Source organism: Microcaecilia unicolor, chromosome 1, assembly GCF_901765095.1.
Source record: "Microcaecilia unicolor chromosome 1, aMicUni1.1, whole genome shotgun sequence".
NCBI lineage: Eukaryota > Metazoa > Chordata > Amphibia > Gymnophiona > Siphonopidae > Microcaecilia > Microcaecilia unicolor.
The window spans coordinates 737,687,040-737,707,660 of record NC_044031.1 but is presented as its reverse complement, the minus strand read 5'-3'; the positions used below and the strand labels follow the sequence as shown (position 1 = coordinate 737,707,660).

Genomic DNA, 20,621 nt, shown 5'->3' with positions numbered 1-20,621 from the left:
GACTACCAGGGATCACCTCCAGGTAAGGTGGTCCAGGAAGGATCCAGGGGGTGAGGAGAGGCATTGGGGAGATTGGAACCTGGAGGGTTGGAGGTGGAATAGGAACCTGAGGGAGAGGTTGGAGGAGAAATCAGAACCTGGGGGGAGGGTTACAAGAGAGATTGGAACAAGGGGGGTCAGATTGATAGATCCTCTTACCTTGGTCCTGGCTGATATGCTGCTGGGACCTGGATGATTCCTACTTCAGGCACAGCTCCTTGTGACTCTGGGCAAGTCACTTAACCCTCCATTGCCCCAGGTACAAATAAGTACCTGTATACGTAAGCCGCATTGAGCCTGCCATGAGTGGGAAAGTGCGGGGTACAAATGTAACTAAAATAAAATAAATTATGCAGCGTATAATATAACTGTGGAATCTCCAAAGGGTGTGGTCAAAAAGATTTGGAACTCCTGCAGGAAAAGTACATGAAAATTTGTTAGCCAGATAAAATTGGGAAAGCCATCACCAGGTCCTTGAAATGAGTTTTTTGAAATTTCAGATACTTTTTGATGCAGATATTCTGCTGCATTTTACCAGAGAGTGTCACTGAGTATCTGCACAGACCACTGTGGTACTATCTGGTTAGTGCCAGGGCAGTCTGGAGGCAGTGCAAGGGCACAGCCAGGAGTCATCTGGACACTAATAATATTTAGTGTTGGTGTCCAGATAACTATCCAGGCAAATAGAACCAACAGCCCTAACCTGCCTGGATAGCTGTGTGGGCACCTGACTGAATAGCAGTGATACTCAGATAATTTACAGTAATCATAAATTACGGTGATCGCCAATGACCTGTTCTGGACATTCAGCGACAACCGCATATGCCCCATCACTGGATCTAAATCAGCCTGTGGCTGCCGGCATTTTAAAGAAAAATACTGACCTTTGTGGGTAGAATATTGACCAGTAAATATATAATTCCTTTGAATACTGACCTTTATAGTTATCCTATGGTTCCAAAGTACCCGAGGATATTCCCCTGGAAAATAATGCACGTAGATTTCAAAATGTAACCTGTATGCATTATTTTCTTTTATGACCAAAACAGCCCGCTAGCTCCCTAATGTGGCTAAAAGTGTATACACTACAGTAATCTAGAGGAGGGACAGTTTTCAGATGGTCAAATTACCATGCATAAATTGTAAATAGAAATGGCTTTGGATATCCTCCATAGGACACATGGCCATCTGGTCAATCTAATTAGATTGTAAGCTCTGTCGAGCAGGGACTGTCTCTTCATGTTCAAGTGTACAGCGCTGCGTACGTCTAGTAGTGCTATAGAAAAGATAAGTAGTAGTAGTAGTCTCTGGGATTCCGGAATCTTGGTACACTTTGAGATTCCGGAATCTTGCTACACTTTGTCCTTATCTCTTGTTTGTCCTGTTTGTCTGTCCTAATTAGATTGTAAGCTCTGTCGAGCAGGGACTGTCTCTTCATGTTCAAGTGTACAGCGCTGCGTACGTCTAGTAGCGCTATAGAAATGATAAGTAGTAGTAGTAGTAGTAGTCAATCTCTTCCTTACTGGACTGCATTGATAATTTATCTAGTATTGCTTCCTACTTTCAGAATTCCTGTGGGGAGCATTTTGAGACATCACCTATACCTGTGAGATTTGCATTTCTTGTCTTAAAAGCAATATTGCTCCATCTTATCTGTCTCTTTTTCTCCTAGTCTCATCAACGCGGACTTCTGTACAGGCTCAGTTGCTGTTGCCTTTGGGGCACTCCTGGGAACGATCAGCCCAGTCCAGTTGTTAGTCATGGCTTTGTTCCAGGTCACCCTGTTTTCTGTGAATGAGTGGATTCTCTTGGATATACTTCACGTGAGACTTCTTTTTCTTTTGTTTATGGAGGAAATTTTGAGCGGGGAGGAGGGGGAAACAATAGGAAATGACAGTTTATTTCACACAGTGCAAACTTTTCCTTCCTGTCCCCAACTTACCTGAAGTTGGGGACAGGATATGGAGTATAATGTTTAGTCAGCATATGTAATGTTCAGTTAAAGGCTGTGTTAATAAAATTGTTAGCAAAGGTGAAAGGCACCACATGGCACTATGAAATACTGTGTGGTTGAGTCTTTCTGGGATGAGGCCCTGAGCAAAACCTAAATAACCTGTGCAAAACCATTTAGGGGGCAATTCTACTGGGCAAAACAGCATAGGTGATCAAATTAAGTGGGCTGTGAGTCTATTCTATAATGACTATATTTACTGTTATACAATATAGCATAGGTGTGAATCAAGGCACATACATTTAGGTGTAAATAGGTGTGCCCAAATGCAACACTTTAGCACATAACTTACAGAATTCTGTGTGTCCCTGCCCTGCCCACGCTCCTCCCCCTTGCACTTGCGTACTACGGCAGTTCTAGAATACAAATGGGTGCATGATTACCACATATGTCCGCAACTATAACAGTCATCTGCATAACTGCAAGTATGCTATAACTTACACACACAGTTGGTGCCTAACATAGAAACATGACGGCAGATAAGGGCCAAACGACTACTACTACTTATCATTTCTATAGTGCTACTAGACGTACGCAGCGCTATACACTTGCATCCAGTCTGCCCTTCCACAGTAACCACTAACTCCTCCTTTTCCTAAGGGATCCCACATGCCTTTCCCACGCTTTCTTAAATTCTGACACAGTTCTTGTCTCCACAGCCTCCACCGGGAGGCCATTCCACGCATCCGCCACCCTTTTCATGAACGAGTATTTTTCTTAGATTCTTCCTAAGTTTATTTCCTCTTAACTTCATCCTATGCCCACTCATTCCAGAGTTTTCCTTCATTTGAAAAAGGCTGTCCTCGTGTACATTAATGCCACTGAGGTATTTAAACCTCTCTATTATATCCCCTCTCTCTCTTCCAGAGTATACATGTTGAGGTTCATGAGCCTATCACTATATGTTTTATGACCAAGACCTCTTATCAATTTGGTAGCCACCCTCTGGACCGACTCCATTCTGTTTATATCTTTCCGTAGGTGCAGTCTCTCAGTGGGACCTCACCAGAGACTTATACAAGGGCATTATCATCTCTTTTTTCCTTCTGGTCATCCCTTTCCTTATGTACCCAAATATCCTTAACCCTCCATTGCCTCAGTTACAAAAACTGATTGTGAGCCTTCTAGGGACTGAGAAAGTACCTGCATATAATGTGTACAGCACTGTGTATGTCTAGTAGTGCTATAGAAATGATTAGTAGTAGTAGTAAAAATGTGTTCACTTTTTGGCCAATAGTGAGGTTGTCTTTCCCAATCCAAATTGCTTGACAATTCCAGGTAACATTCTGAAAGAGGTCCCTACCTTCAATTTGTACTGAGTGCAGTGTTACCATGCTGTCACTGTGCACGTGAAACCTGAAGAGGGGTTACACGATGATGTTATACCTTGTTCAGATTGCATGAAGTTATTAGTTTTGACCTTAATTGATCTTTCCTGGCTTTTCCCCTCACTCCTAATACTTATGCCAATGTACTTATGATATACTTTCTGTGATTAGTTAAGCAGAAATTAGTGGTACCCAGGGTAGAGATAAAAATTGTATGCATTGAGAATGTCAAAATGATATAATTTTCATAAACGTTTAATTCCTTCACATAAGCAAATGATTAATAAGACTAATATACCATGTGACCAAAAGTAATTTGCTTATCTTAATGCTCGTTAGCATAACTGTATTCATATTTACTTCCTGCTCTGTACAACTTTATCATATCTGAAATGAAAGCTTAAAACTAAGCAGTAAGGGAGTCACAACTGAATCCTACCTAGGCTCTCTTATCCCGCCAATGATTAATTATATTTTTATTGCAAGATAGATTTAGTTCACACCTTTTTCAGTAGTAGATGAAGGTGAATTATATTCAGGTAGGCTGGGTATTTCCTTGTCTCCAGGGAGCTTACAATCTAAGGGGTCCTTTTACATAGCCACAGTAAAATGTGGCTTGCGGTAGTGTGGGCTTATCTTTTGGGCGTACGCTGGGTCACATTTTACTGCGGCTGAGAAAAAGGCCATTTTTTTTTAATGGACCAGGAAATGGGCATGCATAAAAATTAAGACTAGTGTGTGCCTAGTTACGGTCTGAGCCCTTACCGCTAGCCATTGACTTAGCTGTAAGGGCCCATGCGGTAACCATGCAGCGCGCACCAACATGGCCATGCTGCTAATTAACCGAAGGAACGCCCCCCTCAGTAGTGCCAATTTGGTTCATGCTACCCACACGCTAGCCCTCCCACGGCTTTGTAAAAGGGACCCTAAGTTTGTACTTCAGGCAGTGGAGGGTTAACAAGGTAATTCTATAACTGGGCATGTGCAGTAAGTGCACAGAAAAGCGGCATTTACCTGTTAAGTGTACTATGTGCAAAACTGCAAGGGATTCACCTGAGGGCGGAGAATTTACATGCATAACTTATAGAATACTATAAAGTACACATATTGTATAGTGCAGATAGGTATGTCCATTTATGCTTGCCGTTGATCTGGCTGTAAATGATCATGTCTGAATTTAAGCACTCCAATATGTGTTTATACTAGTACTCTGTAATAGAATTGGGGCACCCAGATGCTGTTACAGAATAGCCACTCCCCATACAGCACTGGGGTGCCTAAATGGAGGTGTCCTGTTATAGACTTGTCCCCTAGGTAACTTGCAGATCACAGGGACCAGCAATGGGATTTGACTGGGTATCCCTGGTTGTCCTCCTGGTGCTCTAACCACTAGGTCACTCATCCACTAGATATCCTATATAATAATTCTCACCTCCAACATTCTGAGGCTGCTTGGAACCGTGGATCCCTTGGAGGTGGTCTGGATCATGTTGTAGTAGATAATAGTGATGTCACACAACCCACACCAGATTGGCCAGTAGAAGGGAGAGGGGCGGAGCCACGATACAGGGAGCAGCGAATCAGCACAACACGGAGAATGCACAGCAGCAGGAACAGAAGCCTCTCTCACACAGTCACTCTCACATACACTCTCTCAAACATACACACTCAGAGGAAAACCTTGCTAGCGCCCGTTTCCTTTCAAACAGAAACGGGCCTTTTTTTCTAGTCAGAAATAAGGATTGTTTGGCCCACATAATCTGCCCGGTTGTACCACTATCTCCTAGATGCAAGCCATGCAAGCTTGGCTATCTCATTGCTTAAGTCTGATCTTCACCTGTCCATGCTTATTCTTCACCAGCTCAACTAAGGATATTTCCCAGTTTTCAGCTAGACCACCTTCAGAACATCGTTCCTTTTCCTTTCTTGTCCTTAGCCAGGAAGTGTAGCCAATCAGTCTGGAGCCCACGCTAAGAAGCTTGCCATCTTCCATACTTATATCTGAAAGCATACCAAAGCCTTGCTGCTCATTCATCTCTGTTGACCTTGCCTTGTTTTCTTCGGAATCTGAAGTAGCCTTTCCACTAATCTGTGTAAATCACCTTGGAGGGGCATAATCGAACAGCGCCGGCCAAATCGATGGCTGGCCATCTTCAGGGCCAGTGCCATAAGTGGGCGGAGCCAAGTATATATTTGAAATACGCTTGGCACCGGCCAAATCGCTCGCCGGGTTTAGAGAAGGATCGCCGGGTTTATATGAGATAGCCGGCTTCGTTTTTCAGCCATAATGGAAACTGGGCCCGGCCATCTCAAACCCGGCGAAATGCAAGGCATTTGGGCGTGGGAGGAGCCAGCAATTGTACTGCACTGGCCCCCCTCACATGCCAGGACATCAACCAGGCGCCCTAGGGGGTACTTAAAAAAATTAAAAAACAAAAATAGCTTCCAGGTGCATAGCACTCTTACCTTGTGTGCTGTGCCCCCCAAATCCCCCCAAAACCCACTTGCCACTACTCTACACAATTACCATAGCCCTAAGGGGTGAAGGGGGGCACCTACATGTGGGTACAATGGGTTTTGGGGTTTTTTGGATAGCTCTACATTAACTACCACAAGTGGAACAGGTAGGGGGGATGGGCCTGGGTCCACCTGCCTGTGGTGCACTGCACCCACTAAAGACTGCTCCAGGGACATGCATACTGCTGTCAAGGAGCTGGGTATGACATTTCAGGCTGGCATACAGGCTGGGAAAAAAGTTTTAGTTCTTTTTTTGGGTGGGAGGGGGTTGGTGACCACTGGGGGAGTAAGGGAAGGTGATCCCCGCTTCCCTCCGGTGGTCATCTGGTCAGTTGGGGCACCTTTTCCAAACTTGGTCCTAAAAATAAATGGACCAAGTCTGGCCGGCAAAATGCTCCTTCGAGCCGTCCTCTTTTTTTCCATTATAAGGCGAAGCCGGCCATCTCGTATCCACGCCCCCGCCCCACCCCTCGTCCCATCTTCAATACCCTACCAACATGCCCCCTTGAAGGTTGTTCGGTGCCGCGACAAAACAGCAGTTGAAGCTGGCCAAAATCGGCTTTCGATAATACCGATTTGGCTGGGATCAGGAGATTTGTGTCGGAAGATCACCGGCGATCCCTTTCGAAAATGAGCCTGTTGGCCATCTTCACCTTTTTTTGCTTTCAACCTGCAGCTCATCAACTCAAGAGAATGTTTACATGCACAAATTGATGCTTACTATGAGACTGGATCCATTTACTGTAACTGGTTACCATATAAGCTTTTTGTTTCAGATGTTAAAGTTATCATAACATTCATGGGAACTAAGAAGGAAATACATTCTCTTCATTGAGCAGTGGTGTTTTGACTTTGGAAATTGAACTTGTACAGTAATAGGAGCCAATGTATTGCTGGATCAGGCAGAGGGGGTTGAACATAGTGAAAGGGAGGATGAATAAAAAATGGATTTTCCAGTCAGAAATGATATTACTCCATACGGATCCTCTACATGAGACTACATTAGTATTAACCTTACCTGCTTGCTGTGTTGTATGATTGTATATGTATTTTTACTCTACATTATATAATGTAAACAATGCCTGTGTGGATTCATCTTATTCCTATAGGTAGTAGATGCTGGAGGTTCAATGACGATTCACACTTTTGGAGCATATTTTGGGTTAACTGTATCCTGGATTCTGAATCGTCCCAAACTGGCCCAGAAAAACAACATGGAGAAACCAGCATATTACTCAGACTTGTTCTCAATGATTGGTAAGTGACGTATTTGTTAGAAATTAGAAAGAATTTTGCAGGTAGGGAAACAGAAATTACAGCAACTTTCATTTGTGTGATGGATGTTCTTTTATATTACTATATTACATTACTAACTTATATCCCGCTATCACCTCATAATTCTAAGCGGGTTACAAAAGTCAAGAGGCCAGACCAGTCTCTGGGAATTACATAAACTCTACATAAAATTAACATAACCTAAAATATTAATCTTCTTATAAAACAAAATTTTTAAATAAACAGGGATTAATCTTCCTTCTAAATGTAAGGCACTGTTGACGAAATGAGAAAAAAAATAGTACAGTTCTTCCAGAACCTTGCTGCTTGAAAAGCTAGTAATTTCTCAAAGATTGTTAAATGCTTCTTTCTCTTAATTGAGGGAAAGGCAAATAGCGTGAGATTACTGAGTCTTCTAATTCTAGAACCAGTACCAAAGCAAAAATGAGACAAAAATAACCCTGTAATATTTTAGATAAAAAGCAAACATGTTTATAAATGATTCCTGCCTCAACTAGTAAACAATCCTGCTTATTTTCGAAGGAGAAGGGTGGCCATCTTCCGACACAAATCGGGAGATGGCCGGCCTTCTCCTAAAGCTGGCCAAATCAGTATAATCGAAAGCCGATTTTGGCTGGCTTCAACTGCTTTCTGTCAAAGTTCAAGGGGGCTTGTCGGCAGTGTACCGAAGGTGGGACGGGGGCGTGGTTAAGAGATGGCCAGCCTCGGCCGATAATGGAAAAAAGAAGGCCAACTTTGACGAGCATTTGGCCGGCTTTACTTGGTCCCTTTTTGTTCATGACCAAGCCTTGAAAAGGTGCCCAAACTGACCAGATGACCACCGGAGGGAATTGGGGATCACCTCCCCTTTCTCCCCCAGTGGTCACCAACCCCCTCCCTCCCCCCAAAAAAATTTAAATACATTTTTTTGCCAGCCTCTCTGCCAGCCTCAAATGTCATACCCAGCTCCATGACAGCAGTATGCAGGTCCCTGGAGCAGTTTTTAGTGAGTGCAGTGCACTTCAGGCAGGAGGACCAAGGCTCACCCCCCCTACCTGTTACACTTGTGGTGGTAAATGGGAGCCCTCCAAAACCTACCCGAAACCCACTGTACCTACATCTAGGCGCCCCCCCCCCCCCGTTCATTCCTAAGGGCTATGGTAGTGTTGTACAGTTGTGGGGAGTGGGTTTGGGGGGAGGGGTTGGGGGGCTCAGCACCCAAGGTAAGGGAGCTATGCACCTGGGAGCAATTTGTGAAGTCCACTGCAGTGCCCCCTAGGGTGCCCGGTTGGTGTCCTAGCATGTGAGGAGGACCAGTGCACTACGAATGCTGGCTCCTCCTGTGACCAAAGGGCTTGGAATTGGTCGTTTTTGAGATGGGCATCCTCGGTTTCCATTATGGCCGAAAACTGGGGACGACCATCTCTAAGGTCGACCATCTCAACATTTAGGTCTACCATCTCTAAGGTTGACCTAAATGTTGAGATTTGGGCGTCCCCGACCGTATTATCGAAATGAAAGACGGACGTCCATCTTTTTTCCATAATACGGTTTTCCCCGCCTCTTCGCCGGAACGTCCTTAGAGATGGATGCCCTTAGAGATGGTCGTTCCCGTTTGATTATGCCCCTCTATGTGTTATTCTATAAAGGGCACTGAGCCTGGAGTGCCCTTTATAGAATAGCACTGGGCGCTGATTTTTTCCGGTGCCAAATTTTGAGCGCCATTTACTGAATCTGGCCATAAAGTGTACACTTAGTAGTGAAAGTGCCAATCTCCAATACAATTTATGATTGGTTCACATCGTATTTCACTAACAGACAATTAATGAAATACGATGTGAGCCAGTGGTGTGCTGGAGCAGGCTCTCACAGGCTCGTGAGAGCCGTTTGTTAAGTTTTTAAGAATTTTGGGAGCCGGTTGTTAAAGTAGGCCTCCCCATGGCTACTTTAACAACTGACTCCCAAAATGTGGGCTTGGGCCCCCTCCTGAATTCTCTTTTACTTTGCTGGCAGTGATGTTGGCCCCACAAGCCAAGTAAATGCTGCTGCTCCCTGCTCCTTGTTTCTGACTCTGAGCATCAGGCTGGGACTTTTCATGCAAGCACAAGAAGGTTCCATCATGCTGCTCAGAGCCAGAAACAAGCAGCAGAGAATGGTGGCAGTCCATTTATTGGCTGGTGGGGCTTGGCAAAGGTATGCCTAGCGTGCCCGCACAAGGGAGGGGAGAGAGAAGCATGTATTCCCACCCCACCCCCAAATTTCAGGGCTGGCTATGCCCGGAGAGAGAGCCCGTTGTTAAAATTTTACCAGCACACCCCTGATGTGAGCACACAATTCACTCAGCCAATTCTCAATCTCAAACTTTTACTATCTCAACAGGTGTGCCCAGGGCTCAATCCTTTCTCCCTTACTTTTTAGCATCTTCTTAGCTCCACTACTCACCTTAGCACAATCAATCGATCTCACTATGTTCGTATTCGCAGATGACATCCAAATTCTCTGCCCAATTGAACCTTCCAATCCCCAGGATATCTCTATCATGAACTCACAATTGAACTCAAGTAATCACCTACTTCTCAATGCAAACAAAAAAGTGCTTATTTTTTCGCCAACAGGTCTAACTTCACTTGCTGCCCCCATTCTTCTTAATAACACTACAATAACTTTTGTACACTCCACCCACATCTTAGATTTCATCTTTGACTCTTCTCTAACTTCCACGGTCAGATTTCTAAGGTGGTCCAATGAGCTATCTATAAATTACATCTCATCAGATTTGTCCAACCCCTACTAAACTTTCCTGCTATCAATATTCTAATTCACTTTTTTATCATATCACAGTTAGACTACTGCAATTATCTGTATTTAGGCCTTAGAGTAAAGGACTGACAGCGTCTACAGCAGGTGCAAAATACTATCAGATTTTTCTTTCATCTTAAAAAATGTGATCACATCACCATCCACCTCAAATCTTCTCACTGGCTGCCTGTTTCTCACTGCATCACTATAGGACTCTTCTAGTCTACAATACTCTCACAGTCTCTGAACCATCCTATCTCTTATGCTACCTCACCCCTTACACACAATCTCGCCAACTGAGATCATCACAACAAAATCTTCTAGTAGTCCCAACCCACCGCACAATCATACACGAACACAGTAGACATACGATATTCTCATATCAAGAGCCAAAGCTATAGAATACTTTGCCAATGCATTTTAGGCTAATCCCCTCCCTCTCTCGCTTTAAAACAGAGCTAAAGACTTTTCTTTTCCAAGGTGCTTATGCTTAATTCTTTTCTCCGTTCTCCTGTTCTGTTGGACGGGATAGAAAGTAATTAATAAAACTTGAAACTTAAGAGCTATTCTGTGACAGCATGCCTAACTTATATAGCATGTAAATGCAAAGGGGCTTATATATAGGCAGAGCCTAGGTGGGGCTCTCAGTTACACATGTAACTTACAAAATACTGTAAGTTTCACATATCCCTATCACAAATAGGAACTCACATTTATGCACTGGTGTAACTGCAAATGTGTAAATGTTAGGCATGCAGAAACCGGGTTATGCTAGTATACTCCAGATTTCATTACAGAATAAGCTTCTACCACATGTCCTTAGGCCATCTAAATGGAGATGCCCAGTTGTTGAATTGCCCCCTAAGGGAGCAATTCTGTAAAGGTGGCCAAAATGTAGGTGCCAATTCTATGAAAGCACCTGGCCACCCATATTCTATTACAGAATAATCGGGTAAATTTGCCGTTACATGCCAACATTGAGGTGTGCCCGCTTACACCATGTCAATAGCAGGTATAAATGTGCATTCCTAATTATGGCACTTTAACACGTTACAGTATTCTGTAAGTATAAATGTTGTTCCTAAGCCCTGCCAATGTGTGCACTCTCTTGCATTTATGTGCTAAACAAGTTGTATGCTTATGTTAAAGTAATATAGTGAAATCTCTCATAAAAGATATATTGGAATTTAGAAAAGAAGGATGATGAAAATGATAAAGGGGATGGGATGAATTCACTATGAGGAAAGACTAAAGAGGCTGGGATCTTTGGCTTGGAGAAGAGACAGCTGAGGAGAGCCATGATAGAGATTTATAAAATACTCAGTGGAGTGGAGTAGGTGGACATGAATTGCTTGTTTACTCTTTCCAAAAATACAAGGACTAGGGGGCATGCAATGAAGCTGCTAAGTAGTAAATTTAAAACAAATTGGAGAAAATATTTTTTTTTACTCAACATGTAATTAAACTCAGGAATTCATTGCCAGAGAATGTGGTAAAATCAGTAAGCTTAGCAGGGTTTAAAAAAAGGTTTGGATAATTTCCTAAAAGAATTCATAAGCCATTATTAAGATGGACTTGGGGAAATCCACTGCTTGTTTCTAGGAAAAGCAACACAAAGTCTGTTTTACTCTTTAGGGATCTTGCAGGTACTTGTGACCTGGATTGACCACTGTAGGAAACAGGATACTGGGCTTGATGGATTTCAGGCTGTCCCAGTATTATGTTGTTAATGAATACTGTTTAGTGCATAGGTAACATTTACACGGGTAACTGCATCATTCTCACACGCAAATGCTCATATTTTATACCTTACTCATGCAATCGTTGCCTAAATTTGGGTGACCTGTTATGGAAAGAAGGGAAAAGTGTCCAGCAGCCTGAGTAGAAAGCATGAGTTGTTGCTTTCTAAATGTCATCTGTCCTGCTGTTTTCTTGAATAAAATTAAACATTTTTATTCTCCCTTCCCCTTTTCTCCCTTTGTGGCTCAGGAACATTGTTCTTGTGGATGTACTGGCCCAGTTTTAATTCTGCCATTTCCAACCATGGGGACGCACAACAACGGGCTGTCATCAACACCTACTTGTCTCTGGCTTCTTCTGTTCTGACGACTTTTGCTGTAGCCAGTATCATAGATAAGAAAGGCAAGCTTGAAATGGTAAGCATCCTAGCTGTATGTGTTTATGATCTGAAATCAGATTTTTGTGTTTGTACATTGTTTTTTTTAGTCTCTGCATTTTTGTAAGTGTTTTTTTCATCTGTTTTCCGGTTTGTTCACCTTTTCTCCATGACTTTTATTGGGCTAAGTGATATGCCTCATGTGCTATGGAGGTAAATCTATAAGGAGCTACATAATGTTAAGCAGCAAGTATGCACATATGGGGAAGTTATCAACATGGGCTATCAATAAGACATGTTATTTTACTGTTAACCACAGTTATTAGTATCTAGGTCTCATTGCATAAAATGGGACCTGTGCTAAAATAGCATGAGCTAATGGTAAAATAAAATGCCTTAACAGTAGTCCCCTGAATGTGAAGAGTTTCGGGGCTAGATGCACTAAAAAATCGTTAGAGCCCTTCCCTTACCGATTCCCTTAGCGAATCGGTAAGGAACGGGCATGCATTAAGGAAAGGGAATGCAAATGAGCTGCTTGTTGCATTCTCTTGGCCGCTGTCGTGGACAAGATGCTGGGCTCGATGGACCCTTGGTCTTTTCCCAGTATGGCATTACTTATGTACTTATGTACTCTATTTGATCGGTAAACAGTCAGCCGGTCGAGCATGCGCAGAGCAGCCAAGCGTTATGCTGGCTGCTCTGCGCATGCCAAATACGCCTCCCTGTGCCACCCGAAGGCGCCGCGCCACTCATCCCCTCCACAGCCTGCTGTAGGAAGGCTCCAATGCAGCTCGATCCGGAGAGTGCAATTGAGGATGTCCATCGAAAAAGACGTCCTTTTTGGAAGTCATTTCCCCCGCAATAATAAAAACGTCCTTTTTGGACGTGCTTCACTCAGCTGAGAGACCTGGAAGTCTCAGAGCCAATCACAGCGCGTTTAGCTGAGCTAAACGCGCTGTGATTGACTCAGAGACTTCCAGGTCTCTCAGCTGAGTGAAGCACGTCCAAAAAGGACATTTTTATTATTGCGGAAGGGGGGGAAAGGATGTCTTTTTTGAAGCGGAGCGCTAATAAAGCTTAATGGTGTTTTTCTTTTTTTTTAGTGAAGGACGTCCATAAAGGACGTCCCTGACGAGCACTTGCATTTGGGCGTTGTTTCAAGTGAAGGACGTCCATAAAGGACGTCCCTGATTAGCACTTTTTTCCCTCAATTTTTTTGTTACATTTATAGTTTTTCAATCCCGCGCAGCCCCACCAAGAGGTACAGACCTCTCGTTAGATTTTCCAGCGTTAAGGCAATCGGAAAACAGTAGTGCATCTCATTACAATAGGGTTTCTACACAATTTGCACATCTTCATTCCGTTTTCGTTAGCTGCTACTGTCGTCGGAAAATGGCTCGGAGAAGCCTTTAGTGCATGCCAGGTTTACTACTTGCTCGTTAATGGCTCGTGAAGTTTAGTGCATCTGGCCCTCAGTCTGGTAACCAGAGCTGATATTGTGATGTCATAATGCCTCATTCTGCCAGTGCCTGAGAGCCAACCTCATCAGTGATGTCACAATGGCTTGATTGCCCTATACTTGGCTCACTTACTTTGCATATACGTAGCAGTGATGTCAATTTCTAGAGACATTCCTTTTTCTGTAATTAAGGCAGTAAGTTATCAACATGGGCTACTGTTAAGATGGGTTATTTTACTGTTAACCCCAGATATTAGTAACTAGGTCTCATTGCATAAAATGAGACCTGTGCTAAAATAGTACGAGTTAGTGGTAAAAAACCTGTCTTAATGGTAGCCAAAAATGATAACTTCTCCCCTAATGTGAAGAGTTTGTCTCTGGTAACCAGAGCAGATATTGTGATGTCATAATGCCTTATTCCATCAATGCCTAAGAGCCAATCTCAGCAGTGATGTCACAATGGCTTCATTGCCCTCTACTTGCCTCACTTTATCACATATAGCAGTGATTTTGATTTCTAGAGATATTTCTTTTTTTTTTTTTCATTAATTAAGGGGGAAAGTTATTAATGTGGGCTACTGTTAAGATGTGTTATTTTATGGTTAACCCCAGTTATTAGTAACTAGGTCTCATTGGGACCTGTACTAAAAAAGCATGAGATAGGGGTAAAATAACACATCTTAATGGTAGCCTATGTGCCCTGAATGCTGGTATTTTAGTCATTTACATGTGTATATGGGCACGTAAATAACAATAATTCTGCTATGTGTTATTCTGTAAGTATGTACATATCTTCAAGAGCGTATTCTTTGCAGGTGAGAGTTCACATGGGCAGAGGTTGAGTGAAGTGTGGGGAGGTATATATATACACCTGTATCTTACAGAATGCTATAAGTTATGTGCTTATCTTCCAAATCTAGTTGCAAACCTTTATCCCAGCTCTGTGGCTGGCTTAAGTGCTCATGCTTAAACCCATAGGTACATATAAACTCAGTTACACTAGTATTCTATACAGGAAAGTAGGTGTCTACTTTTCTTTATAGAATAGGCCCCAATGGGTGCCTTTTGGAAGCCTAAATATAGGTGTTCCTTTTTAGAACTGTCCTCCACATGACTATTGGTTCTAGCCAGAACTAACTGATTTTGGTGTACTGAAGTTACCTGACCTGGCTTAACAACAACCTCAAAACATCTTCTATATTTTTCCTGCTGTATTTTGACATTTTTCATTCTTTTCAATGAGAAATTCCTCCTTTTGCTCTGCAGGTTTATGTCCAGAATGCAACCTTAGCAGGGGGTGTGGCTGTGGGCACAGCTGCTGAGATGATGCTGTCTACCTACGGATCTCTGATCGTTGGATTTATCGTTGGTATTATATCCACACTGGGCTTCAAGTACCTCACAGTAAGTAGTAGGTTCTTGATTGATACTTTGAAGCCTTGATATTCACTCAGTTTTCAGGATATCCCTAATGAATATGCATTAACTTAAAAAGTCTAAAGGGAGATCAGACGCAGTGACAACATTAAAAAAAAAAAAGTCCACTGCTTAAGATGTAAACTGCAGATGGTAGAAAGTCTTGGTGTCATCAAAGACGGCGCCCATGGCGACTCCTTTGATTTGTAAAAAATATTTATCATCAAAAATAAAATAATTTATTTGAATAACCAACTTGGCCAAAGTATTAAGATGAATTATGGCAGAAGATAAGTTCAACTTTAGCAAAAGCTCATCAATCAGTACTAATGCATGATCTTGTGGAACACTGGTGTAACGTGCTGTTACATCAAAAGTAACTAAGATAATTGATTCTTCAGACACTTGTAGCGATTGCAAAATTTGAATCAAATGCATGGAATCACGTAAATACGACTCCATCTGTGACTCCAATTGCTGCAAAAATGAATCCAAAAATTGTGACAAGGGTTCCAAAATGGAATCCCTTCTTGATACTATTGGACGTCCTGGGGGTCTTGTGGAAGACTTGTAAGTTTTAGGAATGAAATAAATATATGGTACAACTGGATGTTCATTGTACAAAAATTTAAATTCTCTGTACAAGTCCTTCCTGATTGGCAATGATTAACACCTGAAATAGTGACTTTTGTACATGTGTGGTACGGTCTTTTTTGTCACTGCATCTGGTCTGCCTTTAGACTTATTAAGTTAATATTTGTACGTTGCAGTATCGGAAATTGAATCAATTTGTCCCCAAATTATATATGAATATGCATGAGAGAGTTTTGCATGCCTGCTGCCTCCATTCTACTTTCCAGAACATGCTTTTACGCATGTAATAAAAATGTGTGCTATGAAGTCAGTCTGAGTACTTTTATGCATGTAACCCCTGGGTAATTTTATAACTGCTCTTTTAATTACCTGATATATGGACAGGTATCTGGTTAAAGTCACATGCGCATTTCCAGGTGTGACGCTTAAGTGGAGAGTGCTGAAATATGTTTAACTTTAGACAGAAAGCGTATCTTTTGAAACAGCAGCTCTGCCTCTGAACATTGACAATGATGTGTTTATCTTGCTCCACTTTTTATTATTTCAGCCACTACTTGCCAAGATCCGACTCCATGATACCTGTGGGATTCACAACCTTCATGGCATGCCAGGCATTGTTGGTGGAATCGTGGGAGCTGTCACAGCAGCTTGTGCCACTGAGGGAGTTTATGGCGCTGAAGGGTGAGATGGTCTGAGATATTTGAGAAACATAGGGGTCCTTTTACTAAGGTGCGCTGAAAAATGGGCTGCACTAGCGTAGGCGTGTGTTTTGGGTGCAAGTGGCCTAGTGGTTAGGGTGGTGGACTTTGGTCCTGGGGAACTGAGGAACTGAGTTCAATTCCCACTTCAGGCACAGGCAGCTCCTTGTGACTCTGGGCAAGTCACTTAACCCTCCATTGCCCCATGTAAGCCGCATTGAGCCTGCCATGAGTGGGAAAGCGCAGGGTACAAATGTAATAAAATAGATACTATTGGAGATTCTACATGGAATGTTGCTATTCCACTAGCAACATTCCATGTAGAAGGCTGCGCAGGCTTCTGTTTCTGTGAGTCTGACGTCCTGTGCAGGACGTCAGACTCACAGAAGCAGAAGCCTGCGTGGCCATATTGGTGATCTGCAAGGGCCGACTTCTACATGGAATGTTGCTAGTGGAATAGCAACATTCCATGTAGAATCTCCAATAGTAGCAACAGTGGAGGAGTGGCTTAGTAGTTAGGGTGGTGGACTTTGGTCCTGGGGAACTGAGGAGCTGAGTTCAATTCCCACTTCAGGCACAGGTAGCTCCTTGTGACTCTGGGCAAGTCACTTAACCCTCCATTGCCCCATGTAAACCACATTGAGCCTGCCATGAGTGGGAAAGCACAGGGTACAAATGTAACAAATAATTTTTCAGCATGCCTGTAAAAAAGGCCTTTTTTTAAATTTTTGCTAACAATGGAGGTGTGCGGCAAAATAAAAATTGCCACACATCCATTTTGGGTCTGAGACTTTACTGCCAGCCATTGACTTAGCAGAAAGGTCTCACGCGTTAACTGTGCGGTAATCATCTACGCGCATAGAATGACGATTACTGCCCGGTTTCTGTTTTCCTGTGTGCTTAGTGGACGCGCATCAAAAATGAAATTACCGCAAAGGCTACGTGGTAGCTGGGCGGTAACTCCAACTTGATGCGTGTTGGGTGCACGTAGGCGCCTTCGCGGCTTAGTAAAAGGGCCCCATAGTTTTGATGAGAGGTGGGGGGTGGAATTCTTTAAAGGTACATCTAAAGGATACTGCAACAATCAAAGAAATTCTCTGTGAATAGAAAAGTGCATAACTTGTCTATTTTCCATAATTGAGGAGGCACTAAGGAGCTTAACGTAAAGAATCTGGAAACGTTGGACTTGATGTTCAAATTATCCATAGATGGAGACTAGGCAGAACTGATTAGCAGCGATATTCAGACTGTTAAGCTACTATCAGGATACTGCCACTGAATATCTAGATTTATTTTACCTGAAGTGTCCGGCATTTTAAAAAGTGCTGAATGACGCAAGCTGAATATCAGGCTGGCTGTAGGTTATACGTTTTAGCCTCGTAAATGTGCTTTTACAGTATTAACATTGGCTTCCTCCTTTTTACTATTAGCTCATTCCCTCCATTGGACATTTGTTGGGTTTCTATTGGCATGTTCATGTCCTTCCTTGCCTTCCTTCTTCTCTTCTCACCTGTGTCCAGAACCCCTAAGAAAACATTGCTTATGTTTTATTTTCCTTCTCTCGTGCATAGCTTAAAAAAATTCTTCAAATTCGAGGGTGAATATGCACACCGAACTCCCAGCGTCCAGGGTGGTTACCAGGCTGCTGGTATTTGTGTGTCTCTTGCCTTTGCCTTTGTTGGTGGAACTGCCGTAGGTAAGTGTTTCGTAAATTAAGAGTAGAATATGAGATGGACAGCTATACTGCGTTGGCACTGCTTGCTCAAAATTTACTGCTAAACATTTATATAGCACTGCAAGATATACACAGTTCTTTATAGACATACTAGTAAAAAAAGGGCTCGTTTCTGACACAAATGAAATGGGTGCTAGCAAGGTTTTCTTCGGATTGTGTATGTTTGAGAGAGTGAATGTGCGAGTGTGTGTGTGTGAGAGAGAGAGAGAGTGAGTCTGGGTGCGAGTGTGTCTGTGAGAGAGAGAGTGTGCCTGTGAGAGAGAGTGTTTCTGTGAGAATGAGAGTGTGTGCATGTGCGTATGTGAGACACAGTGAGAGAGAGAGAGAGAGAGAGAGAGAGAGAGAGAGAGAGAGTGTGTTTCACACAGATACAGTGTGTGCGAGAGAGAGAGTGTGTGTGAGAGACAGACTCTCTGTGAGACTGAGTGCATGAGACCAAGAGAGTGTGTGAGTGACTGTGTGACACATAGAGAGTGAATGTGATACAGTGTGAGACACAGAGTGTTTGAGAGACAGTGTGTGAGAGTGAGAGAGAGAAAGACATTGACTGTGAGAGAGAGTGTGTGTATGTGACAGAGATACCTCCCCCCCTCTCTCTGGTGTCAGCCCCCCCTCCCTCCCTCTCTCTGGTGTCAGGCCCATGCTCTCTCTCTCTCTGGTGTCTGAGAGTTACTGTGCAGGACACTGAGCTCTGGCTGTGCTTCAAGGAACTGACCAATCCTATTTAATAGAATGCACCTCCAACATTCTGAAGCTGAGAAAACTCGTGTGGTTGGTCACTTCTGCTTGTGACGAACCTGGAAGTACGTGATGATGTCAATTCAGGAGATGGATACAGAGAGCAGGAATGCCTCAGCCATGCAGTCAGCTTCAGAATGTTGGAGGTGCGTTTTATTATATAGGATACTGTCCGATATTCGGCCGGTGGCGGTAGTTTTTTTTAAATGTTGATTGTCGCCGGCTAAATTATCCCTCGATATTCTATGCCAAGCCATGTCCAGAGACCGGCACTGAATATTGGGAGATAATTTCGGGCAGGCAGGCTGCTGGAGATTATGCGAGCCTGGCCGATATTCAGCCGGGCCCACAGAAGAAAGTTCTGCGGGCCTCAGCTGAATGTCGGACTGGGACACGCATTAAAAAAAGGTTTTCCCCCCTCCCATGATCCCCGACAACAACCCTCTAGACACCCCTTCCCAACAACATCTCTGCTCCATCCCCCGGGCAGCCGCCACAACAATATCCAACCCCCCCCCCCCCCCCCCCCACACACACACACAGCAGTCCCATCCTACCCCCACCTCCCAGACAGGATAGGACCCTCCCCCGGGGCCTACTTGACTTCCCTGGTGGTCCAGCGAGGCATCGGGGGCAGGAGCGAATCCCCTTCACTCCTGCCCCTAGTGGCAGCTTCTTGAAAATGGCTGCTGCGATGTCTCAGCTATATAAGCTGTATTGTAGAAAAGCAAATAGTATCATAGCAATGTTATTTGAATGTTCTAATGTGTGCTTATTAGATATTTCATTAGTATTATGCTTACATGGTATTATATCTCTGTTTTTTTGAATTTCCGTGCCGTTAAACATGTATATTTTTCACCCTGTTTCACGGTAATCTTATTATTAGGTTTCAATTTGCTGTTTTCAAAGTTTTCCTCTTTCATTGTATTTATATTTATACTTGTACATTTTGCTATTGTTATACTGTTAACACAATTGGAAGTTTGATATTAAACTGTACCTACTGTACACCACCTTGGATGAATCTCTTCATAACGGCGGTTAATAAATCCCAATCAATCAATCAACCTATATACTTCCATTATTCACGATGTACTGTAAGCCACATTGAGCCTGCAAAGAGATGGGAAAATGTGGGATACAAATGCAACAAATAAAATTTAAAAAAATAAATAAATAAAATAAAATCAATAAATTAAAAACTAAGTGTGGCAGCCAAATTGGGCCGCTGAAATAGCAGGTCTATCTTTGGCTGATTTAAACGTAACTGGCTGGCGCTAAATATTGGCTTGGCTGGTGAAGTTTAAACCAGCCAAAAATAAACTGGATATTCAATGCTGGTCATGGCTGGCTGGGTCAGAGTATAATATCTAACCTTTCTCTTGTGTGCCATAATTTTCTCTTGGGTGGTGTAGGAAGATTAAATGAAGTTGCAGTGTGGACAGACATTCACAATACTCAGTCAGTAGCAACTTTAAAGATTCTAAGGCCAATGGTTTAGGTTATAAGCCCCCAATTTGGCAGGTTGTGATTGGATTGCCTTTATTTTCCATTTTGTAATATCTGGTTGCCCTTTCCTTGACTGTCACCCAGTGGTAACATGTCACATTACAACATTTCTGAAGCTGAACTCAAAACTGGTGATTTGTAAAGAAAAATCCTTGTGGCCACATTGCATGAAGGGCGACCTTTGGAGAAGTGAGTTAGGAAAGCCAAATTAAAATTAAATTGAATTAGTACCATTATATGAGACACAAATAGATGAATGAAATAAACTGGGCCTAATAACCAAAAAAGCGCCATCCATCTCCCGCCCCACAAAACGCACCAATCCCCAGCCCTGGCTGACTCCTTGCATCCATTACCTTCGCTCCTGTACCCGATCCGCTGAGC

General features: G+C 43.0%; 1 protein-coding gene across 1 annotated transcript in view; it reads left to right on the top strand.

Annotated features, from left to right (window-relative positions):
- RHCG (Rh family C glycoprotein) overlaps positions 1 to 20,621 on the top strand; it is a 110,272-nt gene that overhangs the window by 63,161 nt on the left and 26,490 nt on the right. The window contains exons 3-8 of the mRNA XM_030189693.1: positions 1,712 to 1,862; positions 7,005 to 7,152; positions 11,959 to 12,125; positions 14,811 to 14,948; positions 16,102 to 16,235; positions 17,824 to 17,948. Coding sequence (XP_030045553.1) covers positions 1,712 to 1,862; positions 7,005 to 7,152; positions 11,959 to 12,125; positions 14,811 to 14,948; positions 16,102 to 16,235; positions 17,824 to 17,948 — 863 coding nt within the window. The remainder of the gene's footprint in view (positions 1 to 1,711; positions 1,863 to 7,004; positions 7,153 to 11,958; positions 12,126 to 14,810; positions 14,949 to 16,101; positions 16,236 to 17,823; positions 17,949 to 20,621) is intronic.